General features: G+C 40.5%; 1 protein-coding gene across 1 annotated transcript; it reads left to right on the top strand.

Moving 5' to 3' along the window:
- The first annotated feature begins 845 nt into the window (after positions 1–845).
- On the top strand, positions 846–23,788 carry LOC104634794 (DGAT1/2-independent enzyme synthesizing storage lipids). Its single transcript, XM_075744085.1, has 7 exons — positions 846–1,148; positions 5,640–5,970; positions 8,746–8,910; positions 14,639–14,832; positions 17,012–17,072; positions 19,370–19,509; positions 21,535–23,788. The coding sequence occupies exons 2-7, from the start codon at positions 5,643–5,645 to the stop codon at positions 21,637–21,639; spliced, it is 993 nt and encodes a 330-aa protein (XP_075600200.1). The 5' UTR covers positions 846–1,148; positions 5,640–5,642; the 3' UTR covers positions 21,640–23,788.
- Positions 23,789–26,945: the final 3,157 nt, after the last annotated feature.

Genomic DNA, 26,945 nt, shown 5'->3' on the forward strand with positions numbered 1-26,945 from the left:
CATTTATGGCTCTTTTTTGGTATAGTTTGGCCAATGAACTCTGTGAGGATATCCTGTTTCTTAACTTTTGGTATATAAGGTTTATCGAGCTCGAACGACAAGATTTTGCACTGGGGAAAATATCCTACTGGTTACAGTGGAAAAATAAAATGAATGGGGCAACAGTGCAAACACAGTTATACAAATGCACAGCTCAACAACCACAGAAGTCGAACAGGCAGGTGATGTAAAGGCAAAAGCCAGTCAGAGAAGCCTGACAGGCGAAGATGTGGAAGAACTTGCAGCCAGTCCTGGCTAAGTCCATCTGACCTGAAGCTGAGGGCAGAGTTCCTGGCAGTTACATTTCAGCCCAGCGGGTCCGGTACCTACATGGCCCTGTGTGTCTGTAGCCGAGCCTGGGGTAACTGCAATACCCCTTCTTTCTCGGATCGATTTTTATTGTTTTTCTGTATAGATAGATGCAGGAACCATACCCAAACCTGCGGGCCAGTCAGAAATCCCTTAACAGCGCTCAGAACGTCACGTCCGAAGGGCAAAGCGTGGGGAACGCCAACCGCCGACGCAGGCCGCAGCGCTCGCAGGCAGCAGGGGGGCGGTTCAGAGGGAACGCGGTGACACACACGGCAGGGTCAACGTGCGGGACCCGTGGTTTTTAAGCTGAACGCTGCCCACCGGCCGAGCGGCCGCGCAGCAGGCGGCAGCAGTAGGGGCGGCAGCAGTAGCAGCAGCTTTAGGACGGCACACGACGGACACCCAGCGGCGCCAGGCCTGCCCAGCAAGGCCCGCTGCGGCCCGGCTGCCGGCGCCAGGCTGCGCCCTCCCCTGGCGGCGCCCGCTCCTCTCACGCCGGAAGCGGCGGGCGGTGCGTACCGGATGCGGTCCGGGCGGCTCCCGCGCCCCCTGCGGCGCGGAGTTCCCCCCTTCCCTCCGCCGCCCTCGTTCTGTCCGCGTTCCCCCCCCCCGCCGCCTCCCCCGCTCCCGCCCGCCGGCGGCACGGTGCCCTCCCGCCTCCGCCCCGCCGCGGGGAGCCGCCCTAGCCTGGCCGCCCCGCGGGCACCCAGCCTCCCCGGGGGCGGCGGGCGGAGAAGTAAAACCAGGCCCCGGCAGGGACGCGGGGCTGGAGCCGGAGCCGCCGCCGCCAGGGGAAGGTGAGCGGGCGCTGCCGGGCGGGCTGGGGGGGTCCCCGTCCCGTCTCGGGCTTAGCCCCCGCTCCCCCGGGCGGGAGGTGCCTTGCTTCGGTCACCACCGAGCTCGGGGCCTTGCTGTCGTGATCGTCGGGACGGGGGCCGCGGCCATAGCGCGGAGCGGGACGGTGCGCGGGCAGCCGCGGGGGTTGGGGGCAGCCGGGCGAGGGTTGCGTCTTTTCTTGTCAGAAAAGAGAAAGTCGATGCCCCTCCAGCCTCCTGCAGAAGGAACCGCGGTCCTGCTGTCACAGACGCAAGAAGCAGGCCGGTGCTGGTTTCAAAACCAGGAGAAAACCACTCTCTGGCTTCGCGGATCTCTCCGGTTGCAGATGCCATTAGCAGGATTATCGGGGCTTCAGCTTTTTCCTGTTTGTGGTTGGCGTTGCTGGTTCTGGTAGAAATACTCTTGGTAACTGACTGATACAGTGGAAGGTGGTGTATTTCTGTTGGCAGGGGCATGTCGCAGCTGTTGCTTTTCAGCATCTTTTTTAGTTTGGAGATGCTGGAATGTTCTCCAGAGGTTCCACTGACACATTTCATATAAATGCTGGAATCACGCAGTGCGTGGTTTACACCAGTGTACGTTGCTTCCCATAATCGCTTTGTCTAGTGCGATCAATGGGGTCTCGGTTAACCCAGTGTCTGCAGACTGCAGCTGCAGACCACCGTTGTAGTTTAGTGAGGGACTTTTCTGGGTCGTGTGCCAAAAGTCAGTGAAAGTAATTGTATGTTAGCCTTGTTTCCGCTTTGCTGTCAGCCTGCACTATCGTTAGTCAAATGAGAAATCACATCTTTTTCATGTAGTGAAAATGTATGTAAGCTGATCTATTAAGAAGTCAGAACTTAAATTAAAAATATTTAGTTTGAACCGCACAACAAGAAATATGTTAGTGATGTTGGTTAAAATAAGAAGTTCTTCAAGGGCATACTTCTATTACAGAGGGATTCTGCTTTTAGATTTTTGTGGTGACAGAGGTCAGAAAACCTCTGACAAGGAGGGCAGGATACCCTCTCTTTGCTTGGATGAGGTCCTAATCAGAGTGACATTGCTGGTGTTTCTCGAAGACAGTGTGCTTTACTTGGTAATTTTAACTGCTCTGTGCAGTCACGGAGTAGACATCTGTAAAGTTGGAACAGACTAAAATGATGTTACCTGTTTGTAGTGTATATGAACTGTGTTGGACCTTTATTCAGTGTGGAGCATCCTGTGCTTTTTTTGATCGTGGAGAAAGAATCTGTCTTCCCTTCTTCACTGCCATTGCCTTTGGTAGGGTGTTCAGCATGGCAGTAACATAAATCACACTTGGGCTTGGAAATAGAGTATTTTTGTGGACATACCATGGGTGATCAGAACAAATGCTGAACTTGGTACGAGGGAGAGCAAAATTACAGGAGATAAAGGCCTGGAGGAGGCCTGGAGGAGGCCTTTATCTGGTGGATCGTAAGTCAAATATGAGTGAGGATGTCTATTTACATTTTGGGCTATGTTAGCAAGGCCATAGCCATTAGATCGAGGAAGTATTTGTTACCCTCTTTTCAGCACTTTTGACACCACAAGTCCAGGTTAGAGCCCCACAATGCAAGAAAGATGCTGACCAACTGGAAGGGGTGCAGAGAAAAGTTTTTCTTCTTGGTCCTGACTAACAGTTACTTCAAGTCTTGACCAAAACTTTTCTAGACTAGGATATTTTTTCCCCAGAGTTACTATTTATGTTGTTCTAGAACTGTAGCTAAGATAGCTGACATTGCTCGCTAGCTGGAGCACGTGTGGTGTCTGTGGAGAGGCTGAGGGACCTGTGTGTGTTTAGCCTGAGGAGGGGGATCTTACCGCTGCTCTTAAGCAGTGGTTATAGAGAGCGGGGATTTAGACTCTTCTCAGCAAAGGGGCAGGAGGCAACAGGCACAAGTTGCCATAAGGGGAATTCTAACTAGAATAAGGAAAAACATTTTCACTGTGAGGGTGGTCACGCACTGGATTAGGGGCCCAGAGATGCAGTGGGATCTCCGTCCATGGAGATACTACAAACTGGACTGGATGTGGCTCTGAGCAACCTCATGTAATTCCTTAGTTAGCAAAAGGTTGGAGAAATGCTGTCCAATGCGTCTTTCAAATATAAATCATTCTACGATTCTCTTCAAGATGAGGAAACAATGTTGTTCAGAGTAGAGTGGACTCTTCCTAAGAGAAGGCAATACTTTAGATATTACCTCTGTGGCTTCCAGCAAAGAAGATATCAGATTTTACTTTCTATTCCAGGTTCGCGCATAGATATGCAAGTAAACCTAAAACTGCAATGATTGCATCAGAGGTGTTTCATCTAACATTACAGGCAAAAGGACAAGTAATATTTTGCAAGGCCGACATGTGTGGACAGGACCTTAGATTTATTTGATGAGGATTTTGTGTTTGGAGAAAGCCATGAACAATTAAAAATAGAATATGTAGGAGAGTATAATTTTAAGTAAATTTTTAAAACTATATAATCACCTCTGAGTTTTGAAAAATGTTTCTGTGCCATAACTCATGCTCCATATTGTTCTCAAGCTAGTAGGTGGAACCACTGGAGAAGTCCAGGCATAGCAATCTGATAACTATTGTAGTGTTGAATGCTAGTCCTAAACCCTGCTTGGTCTCACAAGTTGTGTTTCTTGTGCTTGCTGTGGGTGTTTGCTGCCTGACAGGTTCTGGAGTTCGGCTCTGGCAACTGGAATGAGAAGGAGCTTTCTCTTGCTCTCCCACACGCTTGCACTCTCCCGTCCTTTCCCCCAGCTGACACCCCAAACACACATGCATGAAATCAGTGAAGTGCATGTCACTATGCTACGTGCTTATACATTGCTGAAGACAGCGATCTATATATCAATATATACATCAGCTGCTCGTCTCGTTGTCCTCAAGAACATGCTGGGGAGCAAAATGTTGTAAGTCTGAATTAGTGGGACAGGCATGGGTCATGGGAGCTGTCCTTGTCACGAGATCAGCTTTCTTCTTGTTGATGGGAGTTATCTTGAGCAATGTGGGTAGAGGCCGATTTCAAAACAAGGAAAAGGAACATCCTTGCTCTATCAGAATAGGAGGAAAAATGGAAACTCGGAAATAAGTGAGATGAGTTCTGCTCTAGTACATGTTTCAACATCTCTTAGCAAATGTGGAGTAAAACTGATCTGCTATGTAGTTTTTGTCGTCATTGGGGTTCTGATAGTATTATCAAAATTATCTTCTGAATTTCAGTCACTTGTTGCTGGCAAAACCGAAGCAAGAGTAAGGGAGTGACAGACATACGTCTACCTAGGCATAGGAAGTCTGCAGTCATCTGTGCTATAAGTCACATTGTAATAAAAAACCAAAACACAACAACCCCAAGCTTAGATTCTTTAAGAAATTATTATTCTTCATCTGTTTCCCTCTATAAGCCTACATTATAGTTGCAGAATGTTTTTTTTCCTTGGTCCTAACTAACAGTTACTTCAAGTCTTGACCAAAACCTTTCTAGACTAGGATATTTTTTCCGCAGAGGTACTATTTATGTTGTTCTAGAATTGTAGCTAAGATAGCCAAGCATACAGGTTGTCTCATGTTTGTAAGATGAAGTGAATAGCAAATTTTCCCCTAAATTCTACAAAGCTAAGAAAAAGGTATTACTCCAGAATTATAGAAAGCTTGAAATATCAGCCCAGAGAGGTCTAGCCCTGAAACTTCTTAGGAACTGGTGTTGTGGAAGAGAGATTCTAACACATGGATGCAGTAAAGCCAGAGCAGTTAAAGCTTTTTAGAGGATTCTCTGTGATCTTTTTTCCTTGTCCTTTCTGCCAGCTCTCTGTGTTGTGCTCTGGGACTTGGCATTTCACTATCTATAAATTTCCCGGTACAGTTAAAGGTCTCTACAGGAGTGAGACTTGCTTATTTGAGACCATCTTCTTCCTGAATCATTGTACGCTTCTGGTTAGTGGAAGTGGTTTTTTATAGCACTGGATTTGAGATTGTGCTGTTTTCTGTTGTGGTAAGTGCTTGGGAGAAGGTTTTGAGTGTACTCTGTATCGTATAGAACAGTAATTTAGACTAATCAATACAGCTTTCTGAAAATAAAAAATACAGTATAAATTGGTATTGGTAACAGTATAAATGTTCTGGATCTGCAGAAGTTGAACAGTTTTCAATGAGATAAAATCTTAGACAGATTAAGCAATCACACTATCTTTCTCAATTAGAATTGTCAGCATTTCCACTACACAAAAGAAAAGGACTGAAAAAAATCGAGTAAGAGTTCTGCTGTATGAACCATTATGTTTCTACTAGGTGCTGCTGGGATGTGGGGTAAATGGTGTATGAATAAAATGCATCAGAAATGCATTTTTTTTTTTTTTGGTATGGTTAAACAGTATAGTCAGGTCTATTTTTTCAGAGGATTTATTCATCTGCCTTTTTTTTTTTTTTTTTTTTTTTTAATTAAACAGGAGATGATAGGTGGAAATGAATCCTGTACTGCAGGACCGATACCTATGTCCTACTTAACCTGCCTGACTTACATTCTGGGAGAGTGGACTGGCGTGGAGCATATAGAAGATTATCTGAGTTATGCAGTCTACCTTTTATGGGTGCTTTTTCCACTTGCAGTGGTTTTTCTACTTCCGGGAGTTCTCGTCATCCTCTTCTACACTTCCATTCTCCTTCTTCATATTTATAAAAGGAAGAATGAACTAAAGGAGGCTTATTCCAATGATTTTTGGGATGGTGCAAAACAAATGTTGGCTACCCTATGGGATGGACATGGAAGAATATGGCATGGTAAGTGAGAGAGATCTGACTTTTCATTAAAAAGTGCTGAAGCTCTTATTCCTGGTTTACCTTTCAGGATTATCAATAGATACCTGCTTGTTGCTGCTGTTGCATGAAATCTAAAATTCAGGCCAATTTTTTTTTTTTTAATTTTTAAATTTTTTTTCATTTTATCAATGACTGCCAGTGGTGCTTGGGAGAAAAAAAAGCCATTGAGACTTTTTTGGCTGTAAAATTTTTTGTCTTATGCATTTATTCCTTTGCTACTACAAAATGAGATCTTTCATCCAGTTGAATTTATATGAATTTTTTTTTAATCTTTTTTTTTTTCTTTTTTACTTTTTATAACTACTGGATTTCCTCATTCCAGGAGGACCTGAAATGATTGCTATGTTAAAAATTGGATCAATTAACTATATTATATGAACACTGAACATTAAATGCCAGTTTCCTGATAGCTAGTATGTCAGCACGTTAGCATAATTTAATTGCACTTAGCCATCATTTGGCATTATATGTAAAAGATTGGTTAAAAGGAGCACTTAGTGTCAGCTCACTCACTAGTTGCTACTTCAATTTGACTGTAGAGCCCAGAACTGTTACAGAACCCTACTCTTTTAATTTTCTTTCTGTCTATGTATTTTTGATGACTACTTTTTCTACTAGAATGTCAGAACTAAGGGCTGTGTTCCTTGTCCTTCTAGTATTATTTCTTTTATAAAGACAGACTTAATAAATGATTTGGCTTTTCTTTCTAAGGAAATCATAAGCCTCTTTCAGAACCATTCAGTCTAGATGCAGCTAAAGGAGAAAGAGATGCTTAAGAGCAATTTACATAAAGAACAAATCCTTCTTGAAAATCATCTCTATTTGTTCTCTAGTCAAAAGAAAGCGGGTTTTCAAGGCATTGATAACCAGATGGTGCTGCGGCTGTATCAGATAGGCTTTGTAAGACTAAGATGTAACTTTCAAATCTAGAAAAGTACACTAGATCAAAATCAACAGCTACATCAAAGAGCTTAAAATGCTCACTTCACAATAAAAAGCTATTTACTTTTTCTCATAAGAAAATGATTTTTTTTAAGGCCTTGGCTCTTTTCATCCATAGTAACTTTTTCTTTTTATAAGGTCTAACTTTTTATTTGCACAGAAAAAATTCTTATCCAGTCCCTCATTGACAGTTGTGACTTTTTTCTGCCCTGCCAGCTGTTTCCATGTTCTCTATATACTTGTCTTGCTAAAGAATGAAATGTTTTGCGATTATTTTTGCCTCTACCTGATTAACCAATATATCATAGGAAGAACTCGTCTCGTTGGGGAAAAAAAAAAACCAAAAAACAACCGCACATTGAAAAAGTCCAAAACCAAAAATCAAAACTGGTGTGTGACACCTGTAATTTTACATGTATTATGCAAATGCTAGATGTAGGTATCATTCTGGTTATGATTGGCATGGAGCACAGTTAGCGGTCACTTGGGGTGGTACAGCTGATATGCTTGCAATATGTTGCAGCTCCGCAGGTATGGAAAGTAAAATAGAGAGAGAAGAGCCAAGAGTATCTTCAGAATTTAAAAAAAAAAAAAAAAAAAAAAAGGAATGGGAATTGCGGACCTAATTAACTTTGGAAAAAGTGTCAGAGTTTGGGGTTTTTTTCTTGCTGTTGGGGAGTTTTGTTTATTTAAAAAAAATTCAACATACTGTAACAGTACTGCTCAGTATTAACTGAATATGTTCTATACTGATGCGTTTTGATATTTTGTGTTAACTGAATACATTCTGCACTGTTAACTTAATTAGAAACGTAAGTTCAGTAAGCCTGTCCTGGTTTTGGCAGGGATAGAGTTAATTTTCTTCCCAGGAGCGGGCACTGTGCTGTGTTTTGAATGTAGCATGAGAATGATGTTGATAACACCCAAGCAGTCAAGGTCTTTTCAGCTTCTCATACTGCCCTGCCAACGGGAAGGCGGGGGCATCTGCCTTTGGGCAGCTGACCCAAACTGGCCAAAGGGATATTGCATACCATATGACATCATGCTTTGTATATAACTGGGGGGTTGGCTGGTAGGTGGGGCAGCTCCGGAACTAGCTGAGCATCGGCTTTGGGTGGTGAGAAATTGTGCTGTTCGTTGCTTGTTGTTTTTATTATTATCACCATCATCATCCTTTTCTGTCCTATTATACTGTCTTTATTTCAACCCACAAGTTTTACTTTCTTTTTTTCCTTTTCGATTCTCTCCCCCATCCCGCTTGGAGGGGGGGGAGTGAGCGAATGGCTGTGGGGTTTTTAGCTGCTGGCCAGGTTAATAAACAACAACATGTAAATGGATGTTGTCACATCAAATCTTCTTAAACAGCTACTGGTGGCAATGAACTTTGAAAGGCAAATAATAGCTTGAAATATTTGTATTTCACCACTCCAATCTTTATTTTGATTTCTCTTGAATGGTTGATTCAGAGGACTCTGCAGCCTTGAAGACAGTGAACTGAAAAAATCAGGAAAAGTTACATAGTTCAAGACAGTGAGACTGGATGTTTTGTTTTCAGGTGTTTTTTTTGTTGTTCTTTCTTTAAATGTGGCTATTCTGCTTTAAATGAAACTTGTATTTCCTGTGAAAGCAGCTTAGTAAATGCTGCAAGTCACCTCTTGACTTTTTAGCAGTCACTTTGCTGTTACCACTTCTCAATAGCTATTGGTTTCAGTTTGCCAGCTTGCTGCAAGGTAGTTTCTTGGGGATAGAATTGTATCAAACTTTGACATCTGTTATGTCTTTAATTCCTAACAGGTTATGAGCTTCATGGTACTGAAAATATTCCTGAAGGACCAGGGCTTATTGTGTTTTATCACGGAGCTACTCCTGCTGACTGTCTCTATTTCATGGCTAAACTTCTTATACAGAAGAAGAGAACCTGTCATGTAGTAGCTGATCATTTCGTCTTTAGATTACCAGGTAACATACTTCATTATAAACAGTCTGAGAACTCTAATTTTCTTTTTTTACAGTGTAATTAATAAAAATTGAGCCACAGGAACACAGCTCTCAGAACAGACAAGTTTAGTGAAAGTGTTGAAGTACAGCTGCCTCTAATGTGTTCTTTACAAACAAGAATGAGTTTATGAGACTGGCCCATGCAGGGATGGGTCGTACTCATGCCTGGACAGCACCTCCCAATGGCTCTAGGGTGTTTAGAAACAAAGAGATCATGGGAAAAACAGTTGTCTCTCTATTAATTGGTAGCAGAGAATTCAATAAGATGTTTCTTTTTTTATTAATATATGCAGAATGAGTGGTGTAACCTGATTAAGAAATAAACTGTTTGGAAGCAGTGCCCTCTGAGTTGACAATTTTAGTCTGGGAAAATGATGTATTTTCGTATCCCACCCAGTTGAGTATGGTGGGCAGTGGAACCTGTCCTCAAGAAGACTATTCCCAGTAGAATCTTTTTTGGAGGAAAGCTGTAGAAGTGTCCAGCAAGTTTGTGTGAAACATGAGGTGAAGCATGAAGAAAATGAAAAATATGCCTAGGGCAAGATTTTGGCTGGACAGCCCAGTAAAAAACACTGCTGCTTGGTGAAATGAATTATGTGAGGGGTTTGGGTTTTGTGTGTGTGAAATACAGTGGTACCCAGTTCTTTTCCAAAGTTCAATTTGTGACTAAAAACCTTGTAATTAATTTTGTGAATTTACAGGAGTGTTCTGTAGTGTACTGATGCTTTTAGTGGAAACAACGCATATCAGAAGACTCTACTTTTGCCAGTATAGTTTTATTTCAGCCTTAATTCCTGAAAACTGAACTTTTTCGTACTGATAACAGTATGGCTTTGCCTCTACAACTGCTTTTGCGAACAGACTAGGATTTGTCAGTTGATTATCAAATCTTTTGCATACAGCTGACTAACGTAACCTGTTTTGTAATTTAGATTTGGCTCCATATTATATCTATGAATATTTATTCACAGTTGTTTATCAAATGGGAGATTCTTCTGTTTTTCTCCATTTCTGCTTTAAAATAAGGTTCTAAGTGTGACTATACTTGTAAGTTGCCCAAATATCATTTACTAGCACCACAGAAACATCTGGCTGAAGGGCTGATCCCGAAGAATTGGGTTCAGCAGTACAACATCTCAGTAACAGCTGGTTTCTACAGGCATTCCTCAGGGATTGATTCTGGGACCAACGCTGCTTAATGTTTTTATTGCACACCTAGATGAGGGGTTGGAGCGTGCTCGCAGGAAGTTCACTGATGATACCAAACTGGGGGAGCAGTCGATACAGTGGAGGTTAGAGCTGGTATTCAGAGGGCCTTCACAGAAATATCGCGAAGTTCAGCAAAAGCAAATGTGAAGTTGTGCATCTGGGATGGAGCAATCCCATGCCACAGTACCCTGGGTAGAAGGTGGCTTTGCAGGACAGGACTTTGACATTCTAGTGGACAGCAAGTTGGAACGCAAGTCAATGACGTGCCCTTGCAGCAAAGAACATGAGCTGCACACTGAGCTTTTTTTAGCTTTAGTATAGCCAGCAGGTTGAGTGAACAGGTTTTTTCCCTTGGCTGGGAAGCACATCTTGCAATATGGTGTCCAGTAAAAGAAGACAGATACTGACACCCTGGAGTGTGCTGGAACACACTATGAGGAGAGGCTGAGAGAACTGGATTTGTTTGTTCTATACCAGATAAAGGTTGGGGAAGATGTTATTGCTGTCTTCAGTGACCTAACGGAAGGGTGCAGAGAACAGGGAGTCAGACTCTTCTCACAGGTGCACAGCGACAGAATGAGAAGCAACAGAGACAAGTTGCAACACAGGAAATTTTGATTAGATGTGTGGAAAGGCATTTTACCATGAGGGTGATCAGACACCGAACAGATTGCCTAGACAAGTTGGGGAATCTCCATCCCTGGAGACTTTCCAAACTCCGCTGGGTGAGGCCCTGAGCAGCCTGATCTAGTTGGACCCGCTTTGAGTGGTAGGTTGGACTAGATGACCTTCAGAGGTCCCTTCCAACCTACATAATTCTTGGGTTCTGTGAATGAATTAAAGCTATTCAGGGAATACAAGCCCACAGAGCCCAGATAATGTTCTAGATTGTGTTTCAAAACCTGCACAATAATCTATGACTTGCAACCCACATAGATGCCACTTCTCTTGTGAATCAATCCAGAAAGACTGCCATAATTTTGTCCTAGTACTAAGACTACCTGATCTTGATTAAGTCTTCAGATTAAATTGGATACCTTTTCAGAGGATGTTTTAGTTACCCAAAGGTTATTATGCTCAATGCAGGAAAGATGGGGGAGTGAGGTGGGGGGTAGGTTTGAGGAGTGTGTAGGCTGTTAGACACACTTGGATTAGATGATTTAATGATCCTGCTGTTTTTATGATCATTGAACCTATTATGAATAGCTGTGAGGTATGGCTTGTCTCATGAATCTGAATCTCAAGTCCATGCCAGTATGCAGTTGCCAATACGCAGTTTCATTGCATTCTCTGAATTGGGCACTGCTGTCCTGAATTAACTGCAATTAACTGGAATGTATTTGTAAAATGTTGCTCTGCCTCCTAAGGGATGCCTGAGCATGCAAGGGTTCAAACATGCCTCTCCCTATTGCTTAGTCTTGAAAGATACAGCTTAAAAAATTATGGAAGGGAATCTAACCTAGTGTCTGGAGATTCCTATTGAACATTGCCTAATGCATCTGTCTTTCACATAGACTCAAAATAAAGTTATTTCATTGTCTCAATTTACACTGTATCAATACTATATATACTATGCTTCTGTTACTTGCATTTTGGGGCAGAAGGATGTGGCCCTGCGGCTTCTTTTTTTCCTTTTTCTTTTAAATACTGGAGGTTGGTCACAGAAAAAAATACATTTGAGTGGTTTCTGGTTCTTTTAGATTCTTAGTTGTGTAATGCTCAGGAGTACATAGATTTCTCTAAGGTTGAGTTAAGAGAAAATATTTTCCCAAAGAGTGCATTGAGGACTGAGATTTTGCTCGTGTTCTCCTCCATTACCCTCTCCTATAGTATCAGCCATGTTTGCTTCCTAGAGTCATCTGGGAGCCCCCTTTAAAAGGTTCCCTGCTATTTTAGGGATCCAAGACAGTCCCTCTCCTGTAACATCCCAGAGGAGAGGAGCTGTGGCTTCTTGATTGTTGCATGCACAAGGTGTTGCAAAGTGTCTTGTGGTCTAGATGTTCTGCAGATAAACATGCATGTTTACCTACAGTTGTGGAAGGTTGGATTCGATGGTCTAAATGATTTCTCTCTGTCTGTGGTCCTAAAGGTCAACCATAGAAAAAAGGTGACATCCTTGTTGTCTTGCTACCAGGTAGCTCACAGCCCCTTTGTTACAATCACTGGGGCTAAGTTAGAGAAATGCATATAGTGTATTTATTGAGATAAGTGTTAAACACTTTACTGGGTACTCTCCATGTTTTCAAACATCAGTGTGGACACACAGTTGTGGAGAAAAGAAGAGTGTGTTGGGGCAACGGGCAGATTCCAGGTTGAACTGTGGAATAAAATTAAGTCTGGACTTGTTGGTATTTGGAAAAATTATCATCCCTTCATGCTCTGGAAGGCTGAAAAACTGTGCTTAAGATAATTTTGAGACGTTTTTATGGTTGCTTTTTTTGTTGTTGTTGTTGTTTAAGCTGGAAAAATAAATTCTTGGTCACTTTTATGCAACAGCCATGTATTACCTCAGTGTTTCTTCTGACTCCATGATGATCTTTGCCTTGGGCACAGAGTACCCTGGCTGTCCCTTCAGGGCCACTGCACTAGTTCCTGTCTCTTTGCTGCTCTAACAGAGTCAGGTTCTTCATTGCTCCCTGAGCAGAGATGTGGATAGTAATGTATGATCTGCTGGCTAGGCTGTGAGGTACAGCTCAGAATATAAAGTTTATACTAGAACTCAAGAGAAATTTTGTGAAGACTTGAAACCCCACCACTATTCTGTTCTTTTTTTTCTGACCTGTAAACTAGACAGACTCACACGGTGTTGCTTCGTCACACACCCCCCACTCCCTCTTCCCCAGCATGTCCAATGCGGAAAGGCAAACTGTCTTCACAGTTTCTGCTTCCTTGGAGTCTCTCTTCCTGCTCAGCTCAACCCTTCTCGTTACCATTTTGTCTCTCTCCTGAACTCGACAACAGAGAGACAAGCAGCTTCCTACCACCAGGTACATTCCAGAAAGCTTTAATTAGTTTAGGACTGTAAAACCTTGTAAAAAACAGCTGTTTATGATCCCACGAACAAAGCACCTGAGAGAAATTAAATTACTTTAGGAAAACTCTATTTCAGGAGTCCTCTGTGCAGACGCTACTAGATGAAGACTGCTAGTGTCACCTGCCGTGAGGCAGGCACAGCACAGCTGTAATGGAGCTTGTGTTCCGTTGTCATGTTTACGGGTAGATCCCACTAGTGTATAGATATAAATCAGGACTAATTATACTCACACCAACTACAAAGACTAGTTAGACATCAGAGTTTAGTTAAGAATAAACTAATGATATGTTTCCTCATGATCTCCTTCCCGAGCCCTTATTTTATGCAGGCTGTAAGAGAAGACAGATCTCTGTCGTCTTAACTGTATTTGGACTCTTCTTCAGTATATGTTTTCATAGTAACAACTATTCATTTGTTAACCTGAGGCTAAAAAATGAAGATCTGTTATTGAGGGGCAAACTTGACTAGATCAGTTCTGTGTCCTTGTCTATGACTGATAAGGTTGTTTACCTCTCTTGAAGAGAGAAAAGTAATCTTTCCCATACTGCTCAGTCATCTAAAGCTCCCATTTTGGTATGCAGTACTCATAAATACTATATAAATTTAAAATTTATTGAATCAAGTGAACATGATTGATTTTGTGCAAACAGAGGTTTATGCTAGTTATGTTCTTTCACATAGGACTAGTTGATCACGTATGCATCCATTTGATGCTTGTAAGCAAATTTTTGATGTTCTGCTGTTTCTTCAAGAGTAGGGTCAGTATGCCATTTCAAATTCAAGATTATTTGAGGAGTTAATATAACTTTACAGTTAAAAACTTCAGTAAATGAAAAATCTTAACCTAAGATGAATATACCCAATCCAGGCTTGCCAGATGCCTCTTGGTGTGAAAGGCCATCCAGGTACTCACAGACTGAACCAGGGAGTCAGTTCCTGCAGTTATCTGTAACACAGAGAATGCTCTGTTTTCTTTGTCATTCTTCTTGTGCATGGACTGCTCTTTGTTTGCCAAAGTTAACAAACAAAAACCCACAACGATTTGCTGTTATTTTCTCTTGTTGCACTTTTAAGACTGTGCTACATTTGAAAAGTAGAGCTTGCACAAGGAGACACAGTGCCTTGGAGCTGACTTAACAAGTCCTTTGAAGGAACACATGAAAGATGGCACAAAGTGCTTGCCATTTTTTTCCAGTTTAGTGCTTGTTGTGAGATAGCACCTGACTTCTAGCATTTTGAGTGGCTTTTTGTCATAGTAATCTTCAACTTTTTAGACCAAAATTTCTAAGCAGGACTTAATACTTTAGTCCCTCTAGAAACATCTTTTGATTTGGGGTTACAGATTATTAGAGAAGTAAGTTTTAGCCATTATGTTCTGTGTTGGGAATCTGTACTCAATGGTAGTATGAATTAACATTTTCTGAATGATGTTATCTTACCCTACAGGTTTTAAATTATTACTTGATGTACATGGAGTTATGCATGGACCAAAAGAAGAATGTGTCACTGCTCTGAAGAAGGGCTACCTGATAGCCATTGCCCCAGGTGGAGTTCGGGAAGCACTCTTTAGTGATGAAATGTATACTATTATCTGGGGTAATCGGAAGGGCTTTGCTCAGGTGGCCATTGATGCAAAAGTGGTAAGTATGACACATCACAGAAGAGAAGCAAAGAATACTAATTTATTAGTACTTTCTTCCAGGGAAGGCTGTTTTGATTATCATACATTTGGTGTTGCATTGCTGAGTGTCATGAATATGGTCTACTTGCTCTCATAACTGCATTTCAAGACTTTTTTTGTTGCTTTTGATAAGAAGGCTTTGGAGTCAGCTAAGAGTATCGTGGTCACGAGAGATGAAGTCCAGGGCAGTTTCTACCTTACAAGCTTGTGCTGTTTTACACATACCTGGTCAGGGTTGTGATGGCTCATCCCCTGACCAGAATGGTTGGGAAGCAACTGTACATCAACATTCCTGTTTCCCCTATTGCTGAAGTATACTGTGACCCAGCAGAGTACAGGCTCACTGGCACTATGTACTGTATTGGCATTTTTATGGGAGTCAGAGATGTCTAGGGCATACAGCAGCAGCAGGAGATGCTGTTCACTAGTGTGAACTGTTTCTCTTCAGTTCTAATATATAGCATTGTGCTTGGTAAGCAGGCAGATAACTATTCTTATGGGACCAACTGTGAAAGGCAGAAAGGTGTATGATATGTTTGAATTGCAACTTTTCTAATAAACCTTTCAGAGTCCCTCTCATTCTGTATTTGTACTTGAAAGATAGGCACATATGTCCCTCGGTCTGCATATACCTGATTTGAAAGTAGGCGTTGCACCAAGAGTTTCATATTTAGGTACTGTCACAGAGAGAGTTAAATCTCTGAATTTTATACACAAATATAATACTTTTAAGACCCAATTTTAAGTGTGTTTCACTTTTCTCAGGAAGAAAATAACACAGTTTAAACAGGATATTTTAAACAGATTTAAATTTTACTAATTTATTGTAATAGCATATGAAAAGCCGTTCTTGGGATTCCACTATGGTTGTACTAGTTATATTTATTTTCTTGAATGTATGTTCAGTTCCCTTTGTGCACTCACAAAGATCTTGCAGCTTCATTCCCCCCTCTAAGAAAAAACCCTGAGAGATGCAATAGAGTAGAAATAGTGTCAGAGGCAGGCTGAAAGTGGGGAAATGTCTTTATTTAGATTAAGGGTGAACCTTAACTCACCCTTAATCATGACCATAACTCCTTATGGAAAGAAAAATGTGTCTAAAACATCAGAAAAATGTGTCTAAAACTAGGACCTTCAACTTCTTGAGGTTGTCTGATTTCAGCAGTTTGTTTGCCAGAATATTTGTCATATAAACCAACTTGGTACATGCAAAAATCTCTACCTATCTGTCAAAAGTAAAATGTTCCAAATAAGATGGTTCTAGAGTAAAGAAATTTGTTAACATTCAGTTTAGGCAACTGCACTTCTTTTTATTCTCTATAGTTGCATTGGATTATTTACAGACTTCCCCCCCAAAAAAATAACCCCCCAAAACCCAATTTGATACCTGTCTGAAAAGTTTCATTTACTAGCTCATTTCTATGCTTGTTTAAAAAAAGTTTGTAAGAATCTGACTGTTTGAAAATCCCATAAAGAGTTCTGTATTTCTGATGATGTTCAGTACAGTGAGTACATATTATAAAATATTAAAAAACTTCATGTAGTAGTTGACCCACTCCCAGTTCTTGTAACTCTTGACAGCTGTATGCAAATTCAAAGACAGCAATAAAAACTTGAAACACCATTCCAACATACTCCAGATATTTCCAACACCATTCCAAATATTCATCAGCAGAAATAAATCATGGACATGTATTGAATATGACATATCATATGTGAAGCAATACAATCAGCATAGCAGAGACGAATCAGGCAAGTTCAGGGTCCCAATCCTGTGAATTCTTCCCTTTGAGCATAACTACAAATTAAGTAAGAGGTTTAACCACTTACATCACAACTGTGCAAACACTGCTAGACGAGGGGAGGCCTAAACGCTCCATAGGTTCCGAAATTGCAGACTTCTTTGAGAAAATGGACTTGCTAGAACAGTGACTCATTGAAATATCATGGTATTCTCCAGCTTGAAACCTCATGGCAGAAGGTCACAGAAGAACTTAAGAATACTTGTTTTGTTCTCTGTATGTCCTTGTCTGAGAAACACTTCTGAAATTAATTTGCGTGTTGGGTTTAAGTGAGGTAGAAGTTTTTTAGATAGTGCTATCTTCATTAAATTCTTAATTATTTTTTTTCCCTCCTAGCCCATCATTCCTATGTTTACACAAAATGTTCGAGAAGGCGTTAGGACATTAGGAGGACTAAGTAAGATATTTTCTATTTTTTGTAGTTTATTTTTCCATATGTGTTTAGCCTATCTCTGTAGAAATAATCCCCATATAAATTTGAGATTTGACACAGCCTTGTTTCTGGAGGTTTGCTCTCCATTAGAGTTCAGAGATGTTACCAGGATTTAATATCAGTATTAGATGTGATATTGGCTTATCAAAGTTACTCTCCACATAAGTGTGACTTCACAGAAACAGTAGAAGAAAGGAAAAAGGACCCAGAAAAAGGCAATTAGATTTAGAGCACTTTTTTCCTCTGCTTATTCTGCTAGTCCATCTCTAGGTTTTCTGCTGTCTGTTAAGAAGCAAAGCAAGCAGGGGTTTGCAGCTGACACGTAATTCCTTTAAATGTCCTCCTAAAGCTCTGTGCTTACACCTCTACCTGTGCTTAAACTTTGAATGGTTTGAAATATGTTTAATATGTAATTGGTCTACTATTCAGCACTAAACCTTGCATTTGCCTGCTCTTTCCTCATCTCTATAAGACTTCCAGCCAAGCACACAAATAGATGAGAAGGGTCCACCTCTGGCATGATTAGATGCCCACATCTCTGCTGATCTGCTGGTGTTAGCCCCCCTTGTTTTACATTCTCCAACTTATTATCTAGCACAAAGGGCCTAAACAGTCTCTTCCACGCCATGTGTTCTGCCTCAAGTATGGCATCATCATCTTCATCAAAGGACTGCAGGGCAAAACAGTTCTGTTTCTCTCCCTCTCTAATTAAAAACTATATATTGCGTGGAGGAATCCAAGCGATCAGATGTAGATGTGCAGAATAGTTCACACATTTGTCAGGTTGTACAAAAATAAACAGCAATTAATTGTTGCTGTGTTCAGGAGAATCTTCCCAAACAAGCAGACATTTAAGCCCAAATCATTCATGCTACTTGTATTCAACAGGAGACATGCAAGAGGAATTTGATTCTGTTGATCACTGGAGGTATTACGGTAGTTTTGGAGTATCTTTGTTCTTACAGGTTGTGTAGAGAAAGTTGCACATCTTGGTCAGTAAGGATTTTCTTACGCCATGTCGTGGTTTAACCTGGCAGGCAGCTAGAACAACCTCACAGCTATTCGCTCACTCCCCCCCTCCAAGTGGGATGGGGGAGAGAATTGAAAAGGAAAAAAAAAAGTAGAACTTGTGGGTTGAGATAAAGACAGTTTAATAGGACAGAAAAGAAAGATGATAATAATGATAAAAGAATATACAAAACAAGTGATGCACAGCACAATTGCTCACTAACCAAAGCTGATAGTTCTCGAGCTGAACTGCCTTCCGACCAACCCCACAGTTATATATGGAGCATGATGTCATATGGTACAGAATATCCCTTTGGCCAGTTTGGGTCAGCTGCCCTGGCTGTGTCCCCTCCCAGTGTCTTGGGCACCCCTCGCCTTCTCATTAGCAGGGCAGTATGAGAAGCTGAAAAGTCCTTGACTGCTTGGCGACAACTAAACATCAGTGTGTTATCAACATTATTCTCATCCTACGTCCAAAACACAGCACTATACCCACTGCTAGGAAGAAAATTAACTCTATCCCTGCTGAAACCAGGATAGCCAACACCTCAGTTAAACAAATTTCTTGTATAAAATTGAGAGAGAGAATATTAGCACCCGTTCTGCAAAGAATCTATTCTGGGTGCATGTGGGCTAGATGCTTAGAAGGTACCATGTGGGGAAGAAGTTGTTTTCTCTTAGAGCTGATTGAAATAGTTATTTTTTCTCTTTATATTGTTTCACTACAACCAGTGTGTGATCTGAAAGAGCAATCCAGTGTTGTAGCATGACTGTCCTTTAGGCAGATAAGACTGTTTCTCATCCTCTAGACCTCAGTGGGACTGAACAGAACAGTCTTCCAATACCAGTTTCCTATGCTAACCTGTAAAATTAGCTGAACTGTAACCTGTATTGTGTAGCATTCCCTTCTTCTCCAGAGAGGCAGCTACTACTGTGTTTTTCTCCTCTTCCTTCTCTTTGCAGCCACTCTTTGGAGGAGAGATTTCACATCAAGTTAGGGTGGAAACAAGTCTGACGTTAGCATTAATGCAGCTTTTAGGAAATGAAAGTCAAGGGTAGAATAGCTTGAGGTGACACATTGTTTGAGAATCTGGGTCAGGGGATGGATTACTTGCCTAGCCAGTTTCAGTTTTAAGACATGCTGGGGAAAAAACTTTGCAGAATAATCTCTCTCTCTTTTTTTTTTTTCTTTGTCTCTCTCCTCCCCCCCCTTCTCCTGCTTTCCCCCTTACCCCTAAATTTTTTCACATTAGAAATACTGAGATCACTATATGAACGTATTAGATTGCCTATAGTTCCTTTGTACGGTGGGTTTCCAGTCAAGCTTCGTACATTTATCGGAGAACCTATTCCATATGAACCAAACATAACTGCTGAGGAACTAACTGCGAAGGTAAGATATGCATATATTTACATTTAAAATATTGACTGTTCTGATAGAAAATGCTGGAATATTCTTGTCAAGGGATTTCTGCCTTGGAACTAGTTATAGAAGTTGGTGGGATCATTGTAAGCTTTGGATTTGGTTAACTCTGAATGCCCTTCTTAAATGCTATCTTTTTATTACTCCACCTTGCAGATGTTCTAGGCCTTTTAAAGTCAAGGCACTCTGTATTTGCTTCAAGAAACAACTTGCTTTAGGGACTGAAGAAATTCAGTCAGATAAGACTGCTCCAGGTTGATAAAGTCGTTAGCACTTCACCTAGAGAAAGCATTCTGGTTCTTGGTCTTTTCAGAAAAATACTAATGAAGCCATTCAAATATAACAAATCTATGTTCACAAACTGTTGAAATTCCATACAATAAAAAAATTAAGGTAAATCATCTTGCTGCTTTGTACAGTGTGTTTCCATTTCTATTTCCTCCAGCTTCTCACCCAACAAATTAACTTTTGAATGTTCCCCTAGTTCAGATTTAGGTGGTTTATAGAAAAGATTGTCAGGTCCTCATGCTCATTCAGTTTATTAATAGATTTCATAGTGCAGAGGCATAAAACAAGTGACGGAGCAGTCAGATGGAGAGGGCTGAAATAGCCATTTTTGAAAGCTCCATAGATGGTCACTTTTAGTGTTCTGAAAACTTCATTCGAGAGAAAGGGATTTTTTCCCTTTGACCATGCAGAGTTGTGTTGTCTCTCTTTGTGTATCCTCTGATTAGATCTCTGCAAAATGACATCTTAAAATGTTTATCTGCATTATCTTATGCCCTGGTTGTGTAAGACTAATTGTCTCTTCTGGAGGTTCAGTCTGACAGGACTTCAGAACTGTTGGCTTTCAGGAGAGAATGTATGTTTAAATGAGTGTCAACATGCTTTAGCATCTTACATTTGTACTACCCTCACTTGCGTCTAACTTCAGTGCAAAGTCTGCTAGATAAGGCCGCTAGAATGTGAATCACCTAGAATCCTAGCTAGTAGTGATTTTAATGTTTTATCTCATGTTTCAGGCTATGGCACAGTATGCATTTTCCCATTATATATAGCAAAAATTAAGCTCATAGTTTTTACCTAATGGAAATTTTACATCTGTAGAGACACTTAGGACCAGATCTATAAAGAGATGTGGGCAGGAACCTTCTCCCACCACTTAACAGTTGATCATGTATTTCAAATACACACTGTGAGCTTGTACCAAGAATCAGTTTTCCCCTTGCTGACCACTGGTTTACAAAGGCGAAGAGTTCTCTGCTCTGTCAGTGGTCTTAAGAATTCAGTAGTCTGTGCTTCTCTAGGCAGAACATGAGGGTTATGGCATGTCCTCACCGTAGCGTTTGCATATTGTCCTGGTTTTGACTGTTCCCCAGAGAGCTTCTATATAATAAGAATGGCTGCTATTAACTCCTTGACCTGCTACGGTTTTGAGTGAAGGTGAATGCTGTTGTCATATGCAGTCTTTTAGGTGTGGTCTAAGCATGCTTTACAGGACCAGCTTCTTTAGGGGACTTGGGTGCGGGGATAATTACTTTGTACAGGCCAAATGTGCCAAGACGCAATTGTGTTTCTGGTGCTGCTTCTGAGCACGTGTAGAGGCAAAAGTTGTTGCATACTGGAAGAGTGTTACTGATGCAAACCTGGGCATGGGCAGAAGTTTCTGAATTGCAGTACAGCATGCAGGCACTGACATGCTTTACAGATCTAGGTCTCTTCATTAATTTACTCCATTGTCATTTTACTATTGCGTGTCACTAATACAGCTTGTGAACACAGCTACCGGAGATAAAAGATATTAGTGTGTTGTCTTTTTCTTGGCAGTGATCCCACAAACGCATCCTGTGGTCTTAAATTTGGAAAAATAGTATTTTGAACTTCTTATAGTTCTGCAACATTTGAAAGGATGAAAAAGAGCCTAGGAATTGTGTTAATGTATGAACAATATACAGATGACTTAGTCTGACCAAAAACTTTTCTCTTTCCTTACAGACAAAAGCAGCACTCCAAGCTCTAATAGAAAAACATCAGAAATTACCAGGAAATATATTTAGGGCTTTAATGGAACGATTTCAAACACAAAAGAAAGAAGATTAAGGTCTTCTGAGTAAACTAATAATTAGTTATAATATTCTTAAAGTCATATTTGTAACTTATTCATTCTTCTAATAATAGTTTTTAAATACTGTCCTAATGATACTGCTGTATAATTTAAGATATAAGACACATTCCCTTGCTCTTTCCCCTGTCCAGTATCAAGCTCAGGAACCCAAACTTTAAATCATTCATAATGGGGCAAAGCTTAGTTTTTGATAAATGCATTCCTACCTTGAAAGCGGTTTGTTTTGTTGTTTTTTGGGGGTGTTTCTTGTTGGGTGGTTTTGGGTTTTGTTTTTTTTTTTTCCCAAAATGACACTGCAAGTCTTTATGCACATGGTCTCTTGTGGTCCTCCCCTGCTGTGGTTGCTCTTTAACCTGAATGTTAGACCTGCTGCAGAGCTAGTGTCTTCCTGTCTTGATCATCATCACTGTAACTAGGTTTTGCAGGCCAGATTAACGGTGTGCAGCATTTATGAAAACTTTCTTTAGGTTGTTACTCTTGTGCCGCTGGAAACCTGTCAACCTTCCGTGGCCTGCAGAACCTCTAGCTATGCCCGCAAAACCTGTTTAGTTTTACTGGGTGATCTCAGAAAGAGTTTGCAGCGAACCGAGGACGTTTGTTAAGGAAACCACTCCAATGCGGCAAATGCAAACCCTACAGCACAGCTGCTATTCCAAGCCAAGCCATATTGGGTATCTGCCCTTGTGTTGTCCCATACATTTCTCAGTGAATCTGCAAATTCTCCTTTGATGAAATGACCCAGGCATTTAACCTTTAAGATGTGGAAATGAGAGTACTGTTTAGTAACATGAGCTCATAAAGTTTTATTTTGAAAGAAGAAAAAATGAGTACAACACTCCTTTTAAAAGTGGTGGTTCTTTTGAAAAACAGGATAGACATTCCCAGATACCCTTTAAATCTAGTATATATATAAACTGTTAAATGTGCATATTCTTCAAACACAGTTATTTACATAAGTTATTAAATTGGGGTTGAGAGAGAAATTCTATAGACTTTCCTTAAGTGAAAACAATTGAATGAACAGGAAAGAGTTGCAGAATTGGGCTTTTGTGCACTTACAGTAAATTATATTATTATATTTTTTCTGAACTAAAGCCTATCCTTTTATTGTCCAAATAGGAAATATCTGAAATACTTCTTCTGATTGCCAGCAAGTTTAATCTACATTTCTTAGATTAACATCTGGGAACTCTTTAGTTTTGGGATAAGGACAAATTCCTTAAGACAAAAGAGGTTTTTGCTATATTACATGGTCGTCTTTCAATATTGTTGGGATTTGACCTGTTCTTAAAAAAGAAACCACCACCAACAACAAAAAACGCCCCAATTTTTGAAAGAGCAGTTGTCTTCAATTTAGTATCCATTCCTCCCACCATTGAAGCACATGCTTTGCTTTATACTCTTTTAAATGTGTAAATTAGTGGGATTACATAAGTGCATGTGGATGATACCCTATGTTAGAATACCACTTTATGGGAAAGAGTCTATAAATTGTGGTTTAGAAAAAGCTACCTATTTTATGATGTTATTTTATATCAAAAGCATTTTATGTGGTGTTGAATTAAATTTTTTAAAGCTTGGGGAAGAATCATGTTATGTAAAAGCAAATGCCCATTCTGAAGTTTTTTTAAATTACTTGGGCTTTATTTGAAGGCAAGATTGTGTCCTTTTAATTTATCAGAATGGTTTTAAAAAATGTTATCACAGTATGTCATTAAAAGTGATAATGCCAAATTCCTGCATCGGAGTATGACTTAAGTATGACTTTGTTTTTACTGTCTATCTTGAGGAAAATGTGTATCGGTCTATATTGTGAAATTCTTTAAGGCAGCTGAACATCTTTTGTGTTGAGGTTGCGTATATGTAAAATAAAACTCAGTCTAAAAGGGTCTGTTAGACGTGAACAGACCTTTGTGATCTGAGATTTTGTAAAATTTATTTTACTAAATATGTAGGCTGTTTGATGCAGTTTTGTCCCTTTAAGTATTGAAGAGTATAAAAAAGGAAGGGCAGTATTGCTACTCTTTAAGTGTTCATATTTGTATAGGCCTTTCATATTTATTTCTATATATAAAAAAAGTGTATAGAAGACACCTTTCGAATAAAACTGACAACTGGAACAGGCTTCTGAAGTTTTGTGTTGTGTTTGAACTAAATGAAATTATGCACGGCCTGCCCTGCTGAACCCTCAGTGGTTTTGAGCAGCTCTTCTTGCCTAGTGTCTGAATAAGGGGTGGAAGGATCAAAGCCCCAGAAGGAATGAATTCAAGGGAAAATAATTCAGACAACAGTGGAATAAAGGACAAAAGTCACATAAGCAATAAGCTCCAAGTTTTGATAGTTGTAATCAGTGCTGCAGAAGGCCTTAACAGGTACTGCAATACCACGATAGTTACATTTAAGATTCCACAACAGAAAATATGTCATAAATACTGACTAGTAAGGTTTATGTGTACATATTTGGTGTCTGAAAGATTACCTACTTTTCTTTCATTGAAGAAGGGGGCAGATCTGGAGAGAGACTCTTACTTGTGATGCTACAGACCAGGCTTTTTTTTTTTTTTTTTTTTAGCTGATTTGGTTTACTGTGCATTAGGCAGAAGTATTTAAAGGAAATTTTAGCAGCTTTAGACTGGACTGCTCATTGCTTGGTTAGCCTTTGGGGATGCTGAGGATGTTCCAGGTTCCTCCATGTGAACAGCATGACCAGGATATGCATTTTTGGGTTGTTTGGAAGTAGAAATAGACTGACTGCTGTACTGACAGGTATTTGTCATTATGTCTCAGCAAGACCCAAATCTCCTACTGGCCAATTTACTGTCCTGTTGTGTAATAGCAGAGCTCAGTCTGAACATCTATTATTAGGATTCTTTCGTATGAAATTAATCACTGCAAATGCAAGGTAGAGCAGTTAATCAGCATTGTCAACACAGTTGTGTTGTTCATCTGGCACTGGGTTTGCTGTACAAGTATACCATTATGTTGCTTCATCCTATTACTCTGTAGAGAAAGATACAGCTATGGTGACACTTTATGTGTTAGCTATACAGTGCTTAATCCCTATTAAGCCCATCATAGGTGCTAGACTGCTTTTTTTTGGTGTGTGTTATTTTTGCACCAAAAATTTATGATACTAAATGTAAACATAGATGTGCATGGAATTGCTACATGAGTGTAGTAGCAGAGAACATACATGTTAAGTAAGATAATCCTCCAAAACATGTCTGCTGAAACTTCATGAGACAATCTGACATCACTTATTTTTTTAGTTCTATTCACTTCACTTTGTGTCTACGGATGTCCTTGCCAGCAACAAGATAATGTGTTCCTGCAATACAGATGAATGATGCTAATGCTTTTTTGTATATGGCTTTTTAATTCAGAACTAGCCAGAATGAATGGTGGTCTCAAAGCAAATTACTTTTCTCAGCACAGGCTATGTGCAGTATTTGTTTGTCTGCTTTTTTTTTGAATAATTTTGTGCTGAATTTTGCAAATTTACCACTTACTACCTTGAATTTTGTCACAGCGTACATTGAGCGCATATCATATATCAGTTCCTGAAACATTTTTAAATTGTTATAATGATCTCTTCATGTCAGACAATTAGTAACACAAATGTAATAAACTTTTGAACTGTCGGGAGAATTTTTTTAAAAAGAAAAGCGTTTGTTCACACTTCTCTCTTGTGTGTGTACGTGAAACATTATAAGAAGGCAAAGTGCCATTTGGAATTAACATTAGGCTGCATATATGAGGCAGACCCAGTATTTTTTTCCCCCACTATGGAGCTGAGTCGGCTGTTGCAGAGCAGATCCTCTTCTACCAGGCCTTGCATTGCACCCATCATGTGGGAGCAAGCCCACCGCTCTCGGCAGTCTGTACTGGTTACTGTAACGGGAGAGCGCAGCATCATCCTTCAAATCACCTTTGGCTCCTGTTTTCTAGTGAAAACCACTGCATGCTCTGGAAATGTGAGGTGCCAAAGCTTTAACAAAATACAGAGGAGATCTTAAAAGTTTAAAAAAAAATTAAAAGGCAAGAAATTGAACCATTTTTACCTAATTCCTTTTAATGGGAAACAGAATGTGCCAAACATCAGGGAGGGTAAGAATGACAATTTTGTGCCATCTTTACAGGGAATTTGTGGCAGATGAATTGGGCTGAGTCCTGTTGCAGATGTGGCTGATCTTCATATAGTCCAGACTGGGGTTTGCTTTTCTTTTTCTTCCAATAGTGTTTTCTTATGGTCAGGTCTACACCGTGCTTAGAGCAGCTCCAGTCTTCCTTCAGTTACTACTTAAGTTGGAACAGAAATGGAGACCCCGATGAACATTTGCTAGTTCTCTTTTTGATCTATTTGAAGTCTACCAAAGGTACCTGGAAACATTTCTGAGCTCCTATTTCAACTGCTGTGATGGAGCTGCCAGCTGTCCAGACACTTCAATGACTGGATTTCTCCTTACCATCTAAAACCCACTCTCCTGACAGATCCACCAAAGCTTTTGAAATGTCCTGTCCATTCAGAAATGGATTCATTTTCTTTTGCTCATCATGCAGTGAATTAATGTTCTTAACTAGCGGGCACAGCAGTTGCAGGCTTGCCTGGTTAATGTTTTTTACCATAGATTTCCACATTCCAGACAAACTTTTTGGTATCTTGATCTTGCTTTGTGAGAACAAGCTTGAGGGAGAAGGCTGACTGCAACTTGGCTCAGACCCTGAAGGCATTAATGAAAATAGAAACCAATCCCCACAACTGAAACAAGCACCTAAACCCCAAACTAGTTTTGGAATCCTAATTCTGGACAATCTTATGTTTGTAGAAACAAAACTTCCTGGCTTCTTTTTTTGCCTTGCAAAACCTCGCACCAGTGCAGAAGCATAGCTGCTCTGATGGTGTTTCTAGGACCAAAGTTGCCATCTGAGTTGAGCAGTGGCAGGGGTGGTCATTTGGGAGGAGCAGCCTCAGGACCTGCCTGGAGGAAGCTGTAAGCCAGTAGACACTAGTGAAAGGTATCTAGTAGTCAACTCTGTATTAGACTTGCTCATCAGGTAGCAGCACATGAAGGGTTGCTATTTCTTCTCAAAAGCAAGCTCACAGTCATGCCTGCTATCCAATTCCTCTCTTCATCACTGGTCCTGGTCTATATTCTTTCCTGCAGACTCCCCTGCTGCCCATGATGATACCCACGATCGTTTAGGACATGGCTTACGCTCAATTTTTGCCTTTGCAGGGGGGTAAAGCAGATTCAAGCAGACGCAGTGCTGAGGTTCACCT

Source organism: Balearica regulorum, chromosome 2, assembly GCF_011004875.1.
Source record: "Balearica regulorum gibbericeps isolate bBalReg1 chromosome 2, bBalReg1.pri, whole genome shotgun sequence".
NCBI lineage: Eukaryota > Metazoa > Chordata > Aves > Gruiformes > Gruidae > Balearica > Balearica regulorum.

Excerpts from the sequence above, each read along its gene's own strand:
- LOC104634794 (XM_075744085.1), top strand. The coding sequence starts at position 5,643 with ATGATAGGTGGAAATGAATCCTGTACTGCAGGACCGATACCTATGTCC. Across the intron at positions 5,971-8,745 it reads ACATGGAAGAATATGGCATG|GTTATGAGCTTCATGGTACT; the intron begins GTAAGTGAGAGA and ends AATTCCTAACAG. Across the intron at positions 14,833-17,011 it reads TGGCCATTGATGCAAAAGTG|CCCATCATTCCTATGTTTAC; the intron begins GTAAGTATGACA and ends TTTCCCTCCTAG.